Raw genomic sequence first — 14,101 nt, 5'->3', positions numbered from 1 at the left:
CAAGGCACATGTGGGAAAGCAGTCAGTGAACAACTAAGGAGACAAAGGAGCTGCAACGAAGAATTGATGCTTCTCATCTCTCTCCCTTCCTGTCTGTCTGTTCCTATCTGTCCCTCTCTCTGTCTCTCTCTCTGTCTCTGTCACCAAAAAAAAAGAGAGAGAACAGGCCCTGGCTGGTTGGCTCAGTGGTAGAGCGTCAGCCTGGCGTGCAGAAGTCCCGGGTTCGATTCCCGGCCAGGGCACACAGGAGAAGCGCCCATCTGCTTCTCCACCCCTCCCCCTCTCCTTCCTCTCTGTCTCTCTCTTCCCCTCCCACAGCGAGGCTTCATTGGAGCAAAGATTGCCCAGGCGCTGGGGATGGCTCCTTGGCCTCTGCCCCAGGCGCTGGAGTGGCTCTGGTCGCTAACAGAGCGACACCCCGGAGGGGCAGAGCATCGCCCCCTGGTGGGCAGAGCATAGCCCCCGGTGGGCGTGCCGGGTGGATCCCAGTCAGGCGCATGCAGGAGTCTGTCTGACTGTCTCTCCCTGTTTCCAGCCTCAGAAAAATACAAAAAAAAAAAAAAAAGAGAGAGAACATGTGGGGGAAGTTTATGTGGTCACGCCTCTTAATTTGTTCCATGAATACAGCCTATGTTATAAAACTTTCTCACAAAAAAAGAACTCATGTATCCAGATCTTTGCTATTGTGAACAATGCTGCCATAAACATGGGGGTGCATTTCTCCTTTTGGAAAAGTGCTATGGTGTTCTTAGGGTATATTCCTAAAAGTGGTATAGCTGGGTCACAAGGCAGTTCAATTTTTAATTTTTTGAGGAATCACCATACTGTTTTTCACAGTGGCTGTACCAGTCTGCATTCCCAACAACAGTGCAGGAGGGTTCCCTTTTCTCCACATCCTGGCCAGTACTCAATCTGTGTTGTTTTGTTGATGAGCGCCATTCTGACTGGTGTGAGGTGATATCTCATTGTGGTTTTAATTTGCAATTCTCTAATGATTAGTGATGTTGAGCATCTTTATTATATGCGGCTTAAGTGTCTGTCGCCGATAGCTTATTGGTTGCTTGCGTAACTGTACTAGCCAATGGGGTGAAGTTGCCACGGCTGAACGCAAATTGAGCAGGTCAGGGGGAAGGTGAACATTTGTTTGCATTGGCAATCATCTGTTTTACATAGAAACTACGTCTTAAGGTAATTTCTTTTAAGAATGCCTCCTAGAAAACACAGCACTGAAGAGGAGAGAAAAGGAGCTAAAGCTGCACAAAAACGGCTTTCTCGACAAAAAGAAACCACTGAGCAGAGAAAGACAAGGCTTGCTTCAGTCGCAAAGCAAATGCGTCTTTCTCGGCAAAATGAGACTGATGAGCATAGAGAAACAAGGCTTGCCTCAGATGCAAGACAGAAAAGCCTGTCTCGACAAAATGAGTCCCTTGAACAAAGGAGAGAAATGCAAAAAAACGACAGAGTGATGCTGACCGAAACATAAAAAGGATTAAAACAGTTTCAAATGGAGAAACTTCAATTTTTGAGCATTCCTCTGGTAACATGAATATTAAATGTGAACACTGTCAGTCCTTAAACTTCAAGTTAGAAACTAATCGATTTGACCATGACAAGAAAGGATTTTCTCAATGTTGCAAGTACGGAAACATTGTAGTTCCACTAATTGAGAATTATCCACCACTCTTGAATAAATTATTGACTAATCAGCATCCAAATAGCAAGCTGTGGCTCTTAAGAAATGTACCGCCAGTGGTTTCCTTCATTGCACTCTACTTTAAGCAATTAAGCAAGTAGAAGGGGGAAACCCCGTGGGGTACTAAGCAAAGGGGCGTCCTCGCCGCCTGCCCTGGGTAATTCAGTTTGAATTAGCAGACACCTTTGCACAAATCATTTTAATTACAATTTATAATATCTAGAACAGCGGTCATTTCGTATGACCGCCGGGCTTTCTAGTGTTTTCATATGCCTATTGGCCATCTTTATGTCCTCTTTGGAGAAGTGTCTATTCATTTCTTTAGCCCATTTTTTGATTGGATTGTTTGCCTTCCTGGTGATCTGGAAACAGCCCAAGTGTCCGTCAGTGGACGAGTGGATTAAAAAGCTTTGGTACATATATACTATGGAATACTACTCAGCCATAAGAAATGATGACAGTGGATCATTTACAATAATATGGATGGACCTTGATAACATTATATGGAGTGAAATAAGTAAATTAGAAAAAAACTAAGAACTATATGAGTCCATACATAGATGGTACATAAAAATGAGACTCAGAGACATGGACAAGAATGTGATGGTAATGGGGGGGGGGGATGGTGGAGCAGGAAGAGAGAGGGGGTGGGAAGGGGAGGGGCACAAAGAAAACCAGATAGAAGATGACAGAAGACAATTTGACTTTGGGTGAGGGGTATGCAACATAATCAAATGTCAAAATAATCTGGAGATTTTTTTCTGAACATATGTACCCTGATTTATCAATGTCACTGCATTAAAATTAATAATAAAAAATATATTAATTAAAAAAGAACTCATGTATAAAAAGTATAACATTCTCACCTGGCCTATGGTAGTGTAGTGGATAAAGCATTGACCTTGAATGCTGAGGTCACCAGTTAAAAGCCTGAGGTCACTGACTCTGAGCATGGGTTCATCAGCATAGGGTTACTGGTGTGAATGGGGGTCACCTGCATGATGATCCCAAAGCTCGCTAGCTTAAGCCCAAGGTTGCTGCTGGCTTGAGCAAGGGGACAGTGGCATGGCCCCCGGTCAAGCACATGTGAAAAGTTCAATGAACAACTAAAGTGCCACAACTACCAGTTGATGCTTCTCCTCTCTCTCTTCCTTCATGTTTCTCTCTCTCTCTCAAAACAAACAAAAAAATTGTTTAAATGTTACAACTGAGTGCCTTCTTAGTATGAGTTGACTTGTAAAAATCTTGGTCAAAGCAGGGTGTCTCCCCTGTAGCAAAGGAGCTGCTAGATTTTTCCCAAGTCTCAAAACAGCAAACTTGCTTTATCAGTAGTAAGAGGGTCTCGGTTGCTCTGAGGACGGGAGGGTTCTGAAACAGGACTGCGGAAAGAACTTGTGAGTTTGCTTTGTCTGGATGTTTGTCATTACTCAGCCACGTTTCATGGCCAGCTAAGCTGCTAAGCTGGGAAGATCATGTGCCAGGAATATGTGAATAAGGCCATAGTTATCCACATAAACTTTCCACATCTATGTGAAAAGTGCCACGCTTTACATCAGTGATTCTCAACCTTTCTAATGCCGTGACCCCGCAATACAGTTCCTCATGTTGCAGTGACCCCAAACCAAAAAATAATTTTGGTGGCTACTTCATAACTGTAATTTTGCTACAGTTATGATTCAGAATGTCAATACCTGATATGCATTATGTATTCTCATTGCTACAAATCAAACATAATTTAAACATAGTGACTAATCACAAAAACAATATTTAATTATATATTGAGAAATATTTATTACTAATGGACCCCCTTACCTAGTGTATTGGGGCTACCATTCCGTAAATAGCTGCTTAACTAATGGATCTGCTTTTTCCAGATTAGTGGCAAGTTTTCTATATAGAACAGTGTGAACTACGTTATAGGATACACTGCAGTTTCTGCACAGCATGGTATCTTTCAGGGCTCTTTCACACTATAAAGCAGCGGTTTCTGCGGTGGAATCCACATCTCATTTACTTCAATGGGAGACCCGTGGATTCCGCAGAAGAGAGATCCCCTGTACAGCAGAAATGCAGTTCCGACACATTTCTTCCTCTCCTATTCAAGTCAATGGGAGGCCGCAGCAGATTCCGCTCAAATATAGAGCATGTTGCTTAATTTTTTCCACGCTAGAACTTTTCCTAGAGCAGAAAAATTCCAAAGGTGGAATCCGCCACCCCCAATAGACTTCTATAGGAGGCAGATCTTTTACACTGCAGAATCCGCACAGCAGATTTCTCAGTGTGAGACCTCTTTCAGTCTAATTTTCTAGGCCTGTTTTCTCATCTGTAAAACAAAGAGGTTAGCTCTAACCTTTTTAGTGACATTTTTATGTGTTTCTCCTGACTGTGACATTGTTACAGACTTCTATTTCTGACAGTAAGATGGACTGAGTATTCAGGGAAAGTTTTCTACATGGAGCCTCCTGAAAATAGTGGGCTGGTGGGAGGCAGAAAGGAAGGAAAAAGGAGGGAGGGAGGGAGGAAAAGAAAAGAAAGAGGAAGGAAAAATAAATAAGAAAATGAAAATAACTTTGTAAATTCATGACTGAGTTGGCAAGAAAGAAGGAAATTATTTGGAGACCACAAATGAGTAGAAATTTTAAATGCAAAGACATAGTAAGTACAGAGGCTGGTGATGCTCTAACAAATTCCTAGTGGCCTAGAGCCTGGGTTTATAGGCCACTCGCAGGGAACAGAGATAAAGCCTGGGTCACAGAAGGCCAGAGGTCAGATCAAAAAGCCCCTTTTATAAAGCCAGGAATCTTGATAAAAAATCCTCCCAGCGGGTCAAATAGAAAAGATTTCACACACACACCCCACCACCACCACCACCAAAGGCTGTGTTTCCACCTTGGCTGTATTGGAATGGGATAAACAGGAAAAGCCTCCTAACCATAAGCTACTATGTGGCTTGGAGCTCAAATTCATTATTACCTGTGTGGCCGGAAGCATCCAAGCTGGAGATCTGGGATAAGAGTGGATTTGAGTTGTTGGTGCTCCCAGGGGCCAAGAAGAAACAAAGTAAATCCTCCCAGGAGGAACGTATTTTAACTAAGCCTCAAAAAATTCTTTCAGACAGAGTTCCAAAGAGCAAGGACCTACAACTTTAAGAAGAAAACACTGAGGAAATAAGCCTCTATGAGTGAGCAACAGAAACTGTAGAATCCAATCGCTAAGGACTACACATAATTATAATTATCAGATAAAGAATAGATTTTAAAATAAGAATTCACATATCTCTTGTGATCTGAACTCTAGAACTGAATATACTGAGCTCAGATTTTGGAGGTAGGGTTGTTATCCTCTGCTATCTGAATGAACTCTGACAGTTGCTATCTAAATTTAGGAAGCAGGTAACAGAATGCTTCACTATTCAGATTCTCACTATACAAACTCAGGAATTGGATTCAGACAGTGGGGAATACTTACGTATTTCAAGTATGACAACAGAATAAAGCAATATAAAAATTACTAGGCAGAATTGAGAAAAAAAACTTCCAAAACTGAAAAATATAATTGAAATCAGAAACACAATAGATAGTTTAAAGCAATGTTCTGAAAACTGCAGGCTGCAGACCAAGTCTGGCTTGATCTACCACCTGCTTTTGTTGATAAAAGTTTTACTGGAAAACAACTGTACTCAATCATTGATAGTCAGAAACCATATGGTATGCAAAACCTGAAGTATTGCCTATCTGATTTGTTATAGAAAAACCGTCCTGACTCCTGAAGAGCAAATTAGATCAAGAAGAGAGTGTTCTTGACCTGGGTGATAGAGCAAAGAAATTACCCAGAATGCAGGAAAGAGTAAAAGTAGCAGGAAAAAGGAGGTATTAAGAGATATGAAGGACAAAGTGGAAGGTCTGATATACATATAATTGAAAGACAGAATGAGGGAAAGGAAATAATGAATGACTGAAAATTTGGGGGAGTTAATGAGGTCTTGAGATTTACAAACCTAAATCAAAAGTGGAGTAAATAACAAGAAAATAATTTTATATATCATAGTCAAATGATAACATACAAAAATTGAAGAACTCTTGTTGACTTCTCAAAGTTAAAAATGGAAACCAGAAAGAATGGTATTAAATCATCACACTGTGGCCTGACCTGTGGTGGCACAATGGATAAAGTGTCGACCTGGAAATGCTGAGGTCACCGGTTCGAAACCCTGGGCTTGCCTGGTCAAGGCATATATGGGAGTTTATGCTTCCAGCTCCTCCCCCCTTCTCTCTCTCTCTGTCTCTCTCTCCCTCTCTCTGTATTCTCTAAAAATGAATAAATAAAATTAAAAAAAAAATTTTTTTTTAAATCATCACACTGTGTCTCTAATGAAGTCTCGACTTCATAAAGGAAATAATATTTCTTAAAATACTACAAAAAAATGAATACTATCTAACATAGAAAATGTTGAATTCCAGGTAAAAGTAAAGACAAAAACATGTTCAAAATATCATACTGAAAGATGAATGTGTTTTAAAAATAGAGATTATCATACTGTAAAATGTTGTACACTGCTTTCTTCATTCACCATTATATCATGTCTACTTTCCTGTTATCAGGCATTTGCATGATTTTCTTAGTAAAAATTTTAGGAATGGAGCCTGACCGGGCAGTGGCACAGTGGATAGAGCGTTGGCCTGGGACACAGAGGACCCAAGTTCGAAACCCTGAGGCTGCTACCTTGAGCCTAAGGTCAATGGCTTGAGGAAGGGGTCACTCGCTCGCTGTAGTGCCCCCCCCCGTAAGGCACATATGAGAAAGCAATCAATGAACAACTAAGGTGTCACAAAGAAGAGTTAATGCTTCTCATCTCTCTCCCTTCCTGTCTGTCCCTATCAGTCCCTTTCTCTTTCTCTCTTGCAAAACTGAAACTCAAAACCCAGTGAACAGTTACTAGCCTTTTCTCCCTCCCATCTCCCCACCGCGGGCAACCGCCATTCTACTCTCAGTTTCTAAGTTTGTTGACTTAGATAACATATAAGTGGAACCATGCTTTTCATTTGTCTTTTTTGTGACTTATTTCACTTAGCACAGTGTCCTAAAGGTTCCTCCATGATGTAGCATGTGTCAGGTTTTCCTTCCTTTTCAAGGGTGAATAATATTCATTGTATGTCTGTACCACATTTTCTTTATCCATTCATCTGTTGGTGGATATGGAGGCTGTTGCCACCTTTTGGCTGTTGTGAATAATGTTGCTATAAATACAGGTGTGCAAATATCTCTGAGATCCTGTTTTCAATTCTTTTTAATATATACCTAGAAGTGGAGTTACTGGACCATATGTTAGTTCTATTTTTAATAGTTTGAAGAACCTCTATACTGTTTTCCATAGCACTGCAATATTTATTTTCCCACCCACAAAACACAAGGATTTCAACATCCTTGCCATCACTGTTATTTTCTGTTGTTTGATTCTGGCCATCTAATTGGTGTGAAGTGTTAACTCATTGTGGTTTTGATTTTCATTTCCCTGATGATTGGCAATGTTAAGCATCTTTTCATATGTTTGTTGGACATTTGAATATCTTCTTTGGATAAATGTCTATTCAAATCCTTTGACCAATTTTAAATTGCATAGTTTGTGTTTTTGTTCTTGAATTATGGAATTAATATAATCTGGATATTAACCTCTTATCAGAGATATGATTTGCAAATATTTACTTCTTAGGATGTCTTTTCACTCTGTTGATTTTTTTACTTTGCTGAACAGAAGTTTTCAAGTTTGATGTGGTTTCATTTATCTGTTGTTCATTTTGTTGCCTGTGCTTTTAGTGTTATAGCTTTTCCTCTATGTTTTCTTCTAAGACTAATATTATATCAGATCTTACATTTAGATCTTTAATTCATTTTTAGTTCATTTTGTATATGGTTTAAGGTAATGGTCCAACTTCATTCTTTTGCATGTAGATATTCAGTTTTTCTAACAGTGTTGAAGAAACTGTCTCTCCTCCATTGTGTAGTCTTAATACCATTGTTGCAGATTTGTTGACCATATACATCAGATTTTATTTCTGAGCTCTCTGTTCTATTCCATTGGTCCCTTAAATCAGTACCATACTGTCTTATTACTGTAGCTTTGCAATATGTTTCAAAATCTGTAAGTGTAAGGCCTTCAACTTTGTTTTTCTTTTTCAGCATTGTTTGGGCTATTTAGGATCCTTTGAAATTCTATACAAATCATAGAATTTATTTTTTCTGCAAAAAAAATGCCATTGGGACTTTGATAGTGTTCTAACTTGCTTTTTATAATATGTTTCCAAGGTTAAGTAAGGTTAACCATTTTTATATGTTTATTGTTCATTTTACTTTGGGAATTATCTCTCTGTATATGTTGTCCATGTTATAGGGCTATTTTTTTTTCCTGGTATAGGTAAGTTTCAAGATGCCCCCTAACTCTAAATTCTATGACTTTAAAATTTTTTTCCAGCCTGACCAGGCAGTGGTGCAGTGGATAGAGCGTCAGACTGGGATGCAGAGGACCCAGGTTCGAGACCCCGAGGTCACCAGCTTGAGCACGGGCTCATCTGGCTTGAGCAAAAAGCTTACCAGCTTGGACCCAAGGTCACTGGCTCAAGCAAGGGGTTACTCGGTCTGCTGAAGGCCCACGGTCAAGGCACATATGAGAAAGCAATCAATGAACAACTAAAGTGTCGCAACAAAAAACTGATTAATGCTTCTCATCTCTCTCTGTTCCTGTCTGTCTGTCCCTATCTATCCCTTTCTCTGACTCTCTCTCTGTCCCTGTAAAAAAAAAAAAAAAAATTTCCAAATTATCATTTGGAAGTTTATGTTAATTGATTGATAATTTAGATAAATTGATCTCCTGATTCTATTTTCTGAACCTATTTGTTATTTAATTTTCCTCTAGAAAATAGTAATTGTTTGTTGCTATAGTGAAAAGATTATAATAACTTGTTTTATTATTGGAGCATAAAACTCACCTGTATGGCCAGTAGTCACGGCCATCACAGCCAGGCAGGTGCAGGTTCCCATTAGATTTGGACGGATGGTAAAGAAATTGCAGAGCCAAAAAATGGTGAGCCATTCCTTTATTCTATCGTCACACCCAGCAGGCGAGTTAATACACACACAGTGGGAAAACAACTTCCCTTTCCATTCAGGGCTCCCAAAGCCACTGACACATCCGGATTTTCCTAGAATCAAAGGCCCCCACCAGCTCAGTCACCTCTGGTTCCCCATCTGCACATCTTCTCCCTTCTCATCTCTGCACAAACTGGCTTCTCCTTCAGCACCCTGCCATCTTGGCTGCTTCTTTTCCTTCTTCCTCACAAACTTTTCTTGGCACAAAAACCCCTCCTCTGCCTGACCTGTGGTGGCGCAGTGGATAAAGCGTCAACCTGGAAATGCTGAGGTCGCTGGTTCGAAACCCTGGGCTTGCCTGGTCGAGGCACATATGGGAGTTGATGCTTCCTGCTCCTCCCCCCTTCTCTCTCTCCTCTCTCTCTCCCCCCCCTTCTTTCTAAAATGAATTTTAAAAAACCCTCCTCCAGCACACATTAGCATAACAAAGCCCCTTCCCAAGCAGGAAAGTAATTAGCAGTTTCGCCTGGCAGCACAATTTACCTGGGCAGCGGCCATTTTTAACAATAAAAGTGAGCAAACCCAGAAAATACAGATTTTACAAACTTATTTGCCCAACACCACCCCAACTCATTGGCTGATTAAATGCTTATTTGTTCCATTTGTACCTACCCATGTATGGCAATGTTACGCCATGAAAGTTTATTGAAAGTGATGAAATGAGTATATTTGCAGTATATCCTCAGTGATTTTTATTATAGAAAATATTTAAAAATTTGTATTCATGGCTTTTCAATTGGACGATGACATTTTTCTGAGGAGGTCAGTTTTCATTTTTAAAGGTTTGCTTTTTCTATGGGATTAGAATCCTCAGGCTGGAAATTAAACATTAGGATTTCAGAAGAGCTTTGGATACCTGAGAGAGATATTGGGGTTTTGTTACATTTACGTAGATAACATATCTGTAAAAAGTGAAGTAAAAACAATATTGCTTAGAGCAATAATTTTCAAACTTTCTTGACCTGAACTCGCTCAGGCACTTTGAAAAACACCCATTAGCAACTTGTAGGTGCAAAAAATTTTGACTTAATTGTACTAAAAAAGTTAGAGAGGAATAAAATAACAAAAAGAGAACATAAAATATGTGCATTAGGCTAAGGTGCCGGGACCTGCATGTGGAAGTGAAGACCTGAGTGGGGATGATGGATCATGAAGGAAAACACAGAGACATAGAGTTTGGGCCAGGTGGGACGTGGGGCATTGTGCTCTGATGGAGACACAATGAACCAGCCTGGAAAAGACGTCTGTTTCATATGCTTAAAAGAGTATTGTGCTGAGGGGTGGAGATAACTATGTAGCACTCTGCTCTACAAGCATATCAGGACATCCTGAGCCTGCGGTAGCACTGCGTGCTTGCCGCCCTGCTTTTGGTGTCAGTACCACGAACAGCCCTCAAGTTGTTTCAGTGGCCGGCCCTGCCAGGTCACTCCAGGCCGAGCAGAGCCCTTCCTCTGCTCTCAGCTGCACGTGGGCCAGACACCTTCAGACGCAGTGGCTCTCAGGCATTTTATTTTCAATAAAATCAGCAATGTAGGGAGATAGTGAGCTTTTGATAACCCATAGAAGACATACCATTTTAGTTAGCCAGCCTTAAAAATGTGGATATTTTAAAGACCATTTTGTTTTTATTTATATCCATGAACAATATCAATAAGCTAAAATATAAAATATATTCTGAAATGATCAGTGCATATTTGTGGACTATTCTTGATGAAAGTTAAGCTTTTTTGCCTGACCAGGAGGTGGAGGACCCAGGTTCGATACCCCGAGGTTGCCAGCTTGAGCACAAGCTCATTTGGTTTGAGCAAAGCTCACCAGCTTGGACCCAAGGTCGCTGGCTTGAGCAAGGGGTTACTCGGTCTGCTGTAGCCCCACGGTCAAGGCACATATGAGAAAGTAATCAATGAGAAACTAAAGTGCCGCAAAAAAAAAAAATTGATGTTTCTCATCTCTCTCCCTTCCTGTATGTCCCTATCCCTCTCTCTGACTCTCTCTGTCTCTGTCACACACAAAAAAAGAAGAAAGTTAAGGTTTTATAACAAGATTGTGGGGATTTCAAGGGGAAGAAATAAAAACTGTGGGACTGTAGGCATGGTCTTTTGGAATATATGGTTACAGAGACTAAAAAGTACCACTAAGGTTTCTTACTAATATGAATGTTCACGCTAGCTGAAATTGTCCGGGATGTGAATTGCGTTATTTCCACAGCACCCATTCCATATTTGGACACAGTCATCCTTTTCAAGTATTCCTTATATTGAGCCAAAATCAACTGGACTATGCCGGCAAATACAGCGTTCTTTTCTATATGAACCTTCTTCAGATGTTTGAAGAAAGTGGATTGTGTGTGGGGGTTCTCTCCGATCTAGGTTGAGTGTGCACAGCCTCTTCTGTTGTTTTTTATTTGATGTAGTTTTGGGGCCACTCAGCTGCCTTGATTTGAGGTTGAGGACTCAGCTCATGTTGATCTTATCAATTCCTGTTTGTTCTTTCTCCAGTGCTCACTGTCAAAGTGGTCTCTAATGTCTCACACGGGAATCGGTAAACTGGAACCTATAACTAAGCACACATTTGAAAGAATACACATAAAGACTACTCTTAAGTGATGTTTTTTCTGTCTTATAGATTCCCAGCAAGAGATTTCTTTTAAATCTCAGATAACAAAAATTACATCCCTTAGAAGTTGGCTTCCAAATGAAACCACCTGGTTGCTTTAGCAAATGAGTATGCTTTTACTTGGTGGTGCAGCATTATGTTTTCTAAACATGTTAATCAAATGCATTTTTATTTTTGTGTTTTCAGATAGTGGCCAGAACTGCAGTGCCAGTAGTAAAGGTGAACGACTAAGTGACAAACTCAGAGTTTTGCCTGGGATGAACAAGCCTTATGAAAGTAGCAGTCGCAAAGAAATAGGCAAGTGTCCGTGCTCCCCACCCAGCCCACAGGCCCCACAGGTCCAAAGTCTGGGGCGATGGCAAAGTACGTAATTGGCCATGAAGAATTTTGTATATACAGACAAAATTTAACTAACTTGGGAGAGCATTTCTGTTCACTCTGAGTTGCTTAGTTTTGATTTGCATATAACTGGTTTCACATTTGTTTTGTTTTTTATGTCACTCTAATGTAACCACCTGTTTTGAACGTAGACGCCTCGTATGCAGATCCACTTGGCCCTCAAGTAGAAAGACCAAAGACTTCAGCCAAGAAAAGAATTGAGGAGGAGGATTTTGGTGATGAAGACTTAAGAGACGATTTGCTTCCAGAATAATATGCACATTATATGTTATTAATTAAAGGGAAAACATTGCCTTGCAATATATGTTAAACGTCAGATTAAACATACAAACTATTTTTGTACATTTTCAAAACTTGAAACAAGTGTATTCTGTTCTATGAGTATGGGTTTAAGTCTTGTTTTGTTTTTAATGGAATAAAAACATGTGAAACTAATCCTTTAGGCCAATGACTTCCTTACCCTTTTGAAAACATAAGAAACAAGTTTCATTACCTCACCTAGTACCCCCACATACACGTATGTGTTTATTCACAAAAATTACTTTTATTACTGCACTACATGCTGTTTTCTAAATTTCATTTTAAAAGTGCTGTAACAAAAACTACACTGATTTCATGAGTTGCCACTTGAAAAATACCATGTAGGGACATATCCTTGCTGAATCTTTGTTCAAACTAAATTACTTCAAGTTTGTAAACTGTAACTCTTTGAAAGTTTTGCCTGAGGGGGTTACAATAGTTTTGTTGTTGTTGTTGTTGTTTTTGTTTTTTTTCTGTATTTTTCTGAAGCTGGAAACGGGGAGAGACAGTCAGACAGACTCCCGCATGTGCCGGACCGGGATCCACCCGGCACGCCCACCAGGGGGCGACGCTCTGCCCACCAGGGGGCGACGCTCTACCCCTCCGGGGTGTCGCTCTGTTGCAACCAGAGCCACTCTAGCGCCTGGGGCAGAGGCCAAGGAGCCATCCCCAGTGCCCAGGCCATCTTTGCTCCAGTGGAGCCTCTGCTGCGGGAGGGGAAGAGAGAGACAGAGAGGAAGGAGGGAGGGAGGGGTGGAGAAGCAGATGGGCGCTTCCTGGCCGGGAATCGAACCCGGGACTTCTGCACACCAGGCCGACGCTCTACCACTGAGCCAACCGGCCAGGGCTACAATACTGTTTTGAACAATCTGTTTGGAGGCAGTACATCAGGTATATAGTAAGAAAAGACCAAACCGCAACCCTCTTGCCGCAGCCCCATGGCACTGAGCAGTGACTGCTGCACAAGCACAGTTCCCATCTATGGCTGAGGGCGTGGCTTGGAAACTGATCTGCACTGTGCAGAGGAATCACAATGACAGGCAGCCAGAAGTGGCTCATCACAAACCCTCCCTGGAGAGCATGGACACTACACTTTATCTAGCTTTGTCACCACAGCGTGCACTCTAGATAGAGGAGACAGGAAGTCAACATCGAATCACCTTCCCTGCTCCCAAGACCGATTATGATCCAACCAGGGTGGCAATCAACAAACACTAACACCCAGTATGTGCAAGACTCTGGGGAGACAACAGTGACTAGACAGAGCAAGACCTCATCCTTGAAGAGCTTAACTTTTGGTCAGAAGACAGTATATTTCTAAAAGGGCTTTCGATATAGTAAGTGTGGGTAACAAAACAGTGATGTGAAAGGGGATGCCGGTGGTAGAGTGGGTGTGGATAGAAAGGGACTGTGTCAGGGAGCAGGATATTTGAAATCGAATGTTTGGATGTGGTGCTGTCATTGGCAATGACCACGTCTGGAATCTGACCACATGATTTGATAGTTGAGATGTGGCAGGAGGACAACTGGATCTAGGTGGTCCTATAGAGGCGAGGGTCTGAACGCATTATCCATGTGGGTCTCACAGGTGCCAGGAGGGCTGAACAGGAGTAGTGGTAGGTCCCGGTGCTAACCAAGATGACAGCACAGGAACTACAGCCAGAAAACCTGACCATCATTTAGAGAACTGAGAAGTTTGGGTAGATGCGTACATCAGTAACCCAAGAAATGAAGTAGGAATGTAGCCAATCACACATTGGCTCTGGGCTTAATGGGCCTAAAAGGCTTTCCCGACAGCTCAGTCTTTGTGTGATAAGCAGTCCTCCAGCTGTGCCTGGCACCACGGCAGCTCAGTGACCAGGGAGTGAGAGGACAGACATAAGTCAACAAATCACATTCATGACTGTACGGATGGTGACATCTTCATCACGAACACTGGTAAGGATTTGT

General features: G+C 41.3%; 1 protein-coding gene across 6 annotated transcripts in view; it reads left to right on the top strand.

Annotated features, from left to right (window-relative positions):
- Positions 1 to 12,286, top strand: part of IFT88 (intraflagellar transport 88) — a 152,116-nt gene extending 139,830 nt beyond the window's left edge. For all 6 annotated transcript variants that reach the window (XM_066369219.1, XM_066369216.1, XM_066369218.1 and 3 more), the window contains 2 exons: positions 11,639 to 11,749; positions 11,983 to 12,286. In XM_066369219.1, the coding sequence (XP_066225316.1) occupies positions 11,639 to 11,749; positions 11,983 to 12,104 (233 nt within the window). In that variant the 3' untranslated portion in view covers positions 12,105 to 12,286. The remainder of the gene's footprint in view (positions 1 to 11,638; positions 11,750 to 11,982) is intronic.
- The last annotated feature ends 1,815 nt before the right edge of the window (positions 12,287 to 14,101 follow it).

This window comes from Saccopteryx leptura, chromosome 2 (genome assembly GCF_036850995.1).
Source record: "Saccopteryx leptura isolate mSacLep1 chromosome 2, mSacLep1_pri_phased_curated, whole genome shotgun sequence".
Lineage (NCBI taxonomy): Eukaryota > Metazoa > Chordata > Mammalia > Chiroptera > Emballonuridae > Saccopteryx > Saccopteryx leptura.
This window is presented reverse-complemented; position numbering and strand designations above follow the sequence as displayed.